This window comes from Mustela erminea, chromosome 3 (genome assembly GCF_009829155.1).
Source record: "Mustela erminea isolate mMusErm1 chromosome 3, mMusErm1.Pri, whole genome shotgun sequence".
Lineage (NCBI taxonomy): Eukaryota > Metazoa > Chordata > Mammalia > Carnivora > Mustelidae > Mustela > Mustela erminea.
Window position 1 is genome coordinate 11,922,443 of NC_045616.1, and position 4,167 is coordinate 11,926,609.

Below are 4,167 nucleotides of genomic sequence, written 5' to 3' on the forward strand. Positions count from 1 at the left end.
TCTCCGTACCCTTGTAACAGGATCTGTCTTTTGACATTCACACAAAAATCTGAGTGCTTCTTTGACTGTTAATCACTTAGTTTCAAACTTTACGTCATGGAGAAAGTTACAACCTTTGAGAAATTGACAGGAAATGTGACTTTCCCTAGAAGAAAATAAAAGAATACCACTATTTTGAGCTAGGTCACACAAAATTAAAATTTCTTTTTCTTTATTTCTTGAGTAAATCCTGGTAATCCATATTGTCCACTTAAAGACAGAACTGGCACTTTGATAAAAAAAATATCTTGCAAGAATTTTTATAATATTCTGTTTGAGCATTTATTTAGTTAGAATCTCTGTATCTGGTTAAATGCATAGTTTTTGCTTTTGTTGTTGTTGTTGAATCAATCTTTCAGTGTAACAAAGTGTGTGTCCAATGAATTTATCAATACATACTAACTAATTGTAATTTTGAAGGCAAGAGCAGCTTGTGTAATTCAACTAGGTTAATCTCTTCTTCTGCATATGAAATAACTAAATCCTAGAAGTATTCTGATTTCCAAATCACAAAAAATATGATAGAACTAAGGTTTTCCTAATGAAATCACATTCCTAAGTCCAAGAGAATGTAATATTATCATGGCATAATATATCATGTCTACAGGCCTAATTTGTTAATGTGGGAAATTATTAATTTACACTTAAAAGAAGTTGCCATGTAAGCACAGAGACTTAAAAAACTAGTCATCTTCTTGAACATCTTTCCTTGTATACAATTGCCTTACCCAATTTTCTTAGTGATTCTATTAATTTTGTTTTTGCTACTCTAATCTCTTACTGTTAACCTATTGTTAATTAACCTGACTTCTTTATATACTGAGTCTGCCAGAGCACCTAAGAAAATGTGAATTATGGCACTACTGGTTATTCTTGCCTAAAATGGTACTGGAAATTAAGTGATCTTGTATTTTTCCCATAGGACCATATGTGATATAGGGTTTTGATGTTAGTAAGTTCTTTTACTTTATGCTAACTTTATTTAGTAAAGTTTCTAATTATTATCAAATGCTTTTTCAGCATGTGTTGATATAATCATATGGCTTTTACCCTTTTATTTGGTGGTGTGGCATACTGGTCAGTAGCTTGAATCACCTATGAATTTCTAGGAATAAATTTGTTACTTTCCCCAAAAACAAAACAAAGAAACAACAACAACAAAAAAAAAACTAGTCATCAATTAGATGCCAGGCACAATGCATGAGGCTTTCTCGTTCCTAGAACAGTGTTTATGTCTATTTCCTATTCTAGTCTACAATTCATTGAGTCTACTATGATAATAAAACTCCCTATGTATTATACTGGTAGACATAATGTCATATTTTATAAATGATATTGAGGGCCATGAAACATTATTTTTAAAGATTTTCTCCCATTATTTCATTCCCCAAAGAACTAATACCTGTAGGGGAAGCATTTATGTCAAAAAAGACAAGAAGCTAGAAAAGTATCAAAAAGCACAGTGCCGGGGCGCCTGGGTGGCTCAGTGGGTTAAGCCGCTGCCTTCGGCTCAGGTCATGATCTCAGGGTCCTGGGATCGAGTCCCACATGGGGCTCTCTGCTTGGCAGGGAGCCTGCTTCCTCCTCTCTCTCTCTCTCTCTGCCTGCCTCTCCAACTACTTGTAATTTCTCTCTGTCAAATAAATAAATAATCTTTAAAAAAAAAAAAAAAAAGCACAGTGCCCAAAAAATGCAGCCCAGGATCTCAGAAGTCCACTGTCTCTGGTAACTTAAGAAAACAAGTTACCCCAGGACTAAAGTTCTCTCACAAGCTTATATTAACTCTACCTTGAGTGCCACTGAGAACTCTGCCCTCTTTCCATTGACAGATGGACATAAACAATGGTTTTTTTTTTCATTATCTTGAATAACGAAATGCAAAAGAATGTGTGATTTGGTATAACAAAAATATTTAAAGTATATTATTGCTAATAAAAGCAAAACTTTCCATTGATACTGCTTTTAAAAAGAACAAACATTGAAGGTCACAAAGAAGAAAAATTGAAGGTCAGGGTTCACAAAGGAAATCAATTCATTGATCTGGAAATTGAATATTTATGAGACATTTCTCATTGAGTAAATAAGGATACATATCTTCACTTGCCGTTTATGTCATTACAACGTTTACAAAGATGGGATATTCAAATTTATTTGCAGGACTATAATCAATACCCTAAAAGTATTTTGAAGAAATTGTTATTCTATGGGAAATGGACAAATACTGAAAGATTAACAAAAGGATATGACTGTTTTTTTTTTTTCCTTTTTAGGTTGTTAATTGAATAAAGACATTATTCAAATGAAAAACTGAAGTTTAAAATTAAGAAAAGTGAGAGTTAAGTAAAATAGAATAAACAGACTATCTCATTTAGCTGGCAATTAAAATTTCTTTAGAAAATCTGTGAGATAACCTCAAAGGAAGCTTAGATCCTTTGGCGTGGATGTGGGTAGAACAGGACATTCAGGAAAACAATATTAAAGACACAAGAATGTTAACAGTACATTTAAAAAATTACATATAGGGGGAAGATAATGGTCAATTCATTATTTATTACAAGTCAAAGGGGCTTAACATTCATTTGACCAGTTCAGACCAATTATAGACTATGACATTACTAATTTCTAAGTAAAGGTGTTTTGATAGAATTTTTTTCAGCTACTTTTTTATGAGAATGTATTGTTTTAAAGACCTAGCTATAAGTTTACAGAGAAGTGAATGTTGACTGAAAGATTAAATTATTTTAACAAAACACTATATCCTCCATTATATTATTTTTCTTTTATAAATTTTCAGTTTGAACAGAGCATTTAAATGAAACATGGAGCAGAAGAATGAAAATTCAACTGACTTTATCCTCCTGTGGCTCTTCCCCTGCTTCAGGTATCCCTACCTCCTCATTCTCCTCTTTCTTTTCATCTACATTATTGCCTTTATGGGAAAGTCCATACTAATCCTCCTCATCTGGCTGGACTCTCACCTCCACACCCCCATGTACTTCCTGCTCAGTCAGCTTTCCTTCATTGACTTGGCTTATATCTCCAGCACAGTCCCCAAAATGGTTACTAACTATTACACAGGGAAGAAGAGCATTTCCTGTTTTGCTTGTGCCACTCAGCTTCTTTACTTCCTCACCCTTGGTCTTGCTGAGTGCATCCTGCTGATCCTAATGGCCTATCATCACTATGTGGCTGTCTGTAACACCCTGAGATACAAAATTCTCATGAACCCCAAGGTCTGTCTGAAGATGGCTTCTGGAGACTGGAGTGGGGGAGCCCTTACAGCCCTTGTACACACCATCTACCCAATGAATTTCCCAATCTGTGGTTCCAGGGAAATTAATCATTACTTTTGTGAGATGCCTGCCATCCTGAGGATGTCTTGTGTGTACATACCAGCCTATGAGATGGTAAAATTTGTATCAACAATTGTGTTTCTTCTCCTGATCCCATTTTTTCTTAGTATGGTCTCCTACACTCTTATCTTCCTTAGTGATCTGAGGATGAATTCTCCGAAAGGCAGTAACAAAGCCCTGGCCACCTGCTTCTCCCACCTGACAGTGGTGAGTCTCTTTATTTATATGACACCCACTTCTTCTCACACACCTGAACAAGATCAAAATGCAGCTGTGCTTGGCACCATCATGACCCCCATACACAATCCACTCATCTACAGCTTGAGGAACAAAGAAGTGGTGGGGGCTCTGAGGAAGTGCATGGAAAGATGTGGCAATTGAGAAAAATGCCATGCTTCCACAGTATTACTGCTTACAGTTCCATACTCAACACAAAAAGTAGCCATCATCAATGGGTTGACATATTGCAAATGTAACATCATATAAAATCCAGAAAGTATTAGGACTCAGGCATATTAGTATGTGTTTGAAGGGATATAATTATTCTTTTTTTTTAATTTTTTCAATTTATTTATTTTCAGAAAAACAGTATTCATTATTTTTTCACCACACCCAGTGCTCCATGCAATCCATGCCCTCTATAATACCCACCACCTGGTACCCCAACCTCCCACCACCCCTCCACTTCAAACCCCTCAGATTGTTTTTCAGAGTCCATAGTCTCTCGTGATTCACTTCACCTTCCAATTTACCACAACTCCCTTCTCCTCTCTAA

General features: G+C 35.5%; 1 protein-coding gene across 1 annotated transcript; it reads left to right on the plus strand.

Annotated features, from left to right (window-relative positions):
- Positions 1–2,858: 2,858 nt before the first annotated feature.
- LOC116585700 (olfactory receptor 2T2-like) lies at positions 2,859–3,773 on the plus strand. Its single transcript, XM_032334983.1, has one exon. It carries the CDS (start codon positions 2,859–2,861, stop codon positions 3,771–3,773), a length of 915 nt encoding a protein of 304 aa, XP_032190874.1.
- Positions 3,774–4,167: the final 394 nt, after the last annotated feature.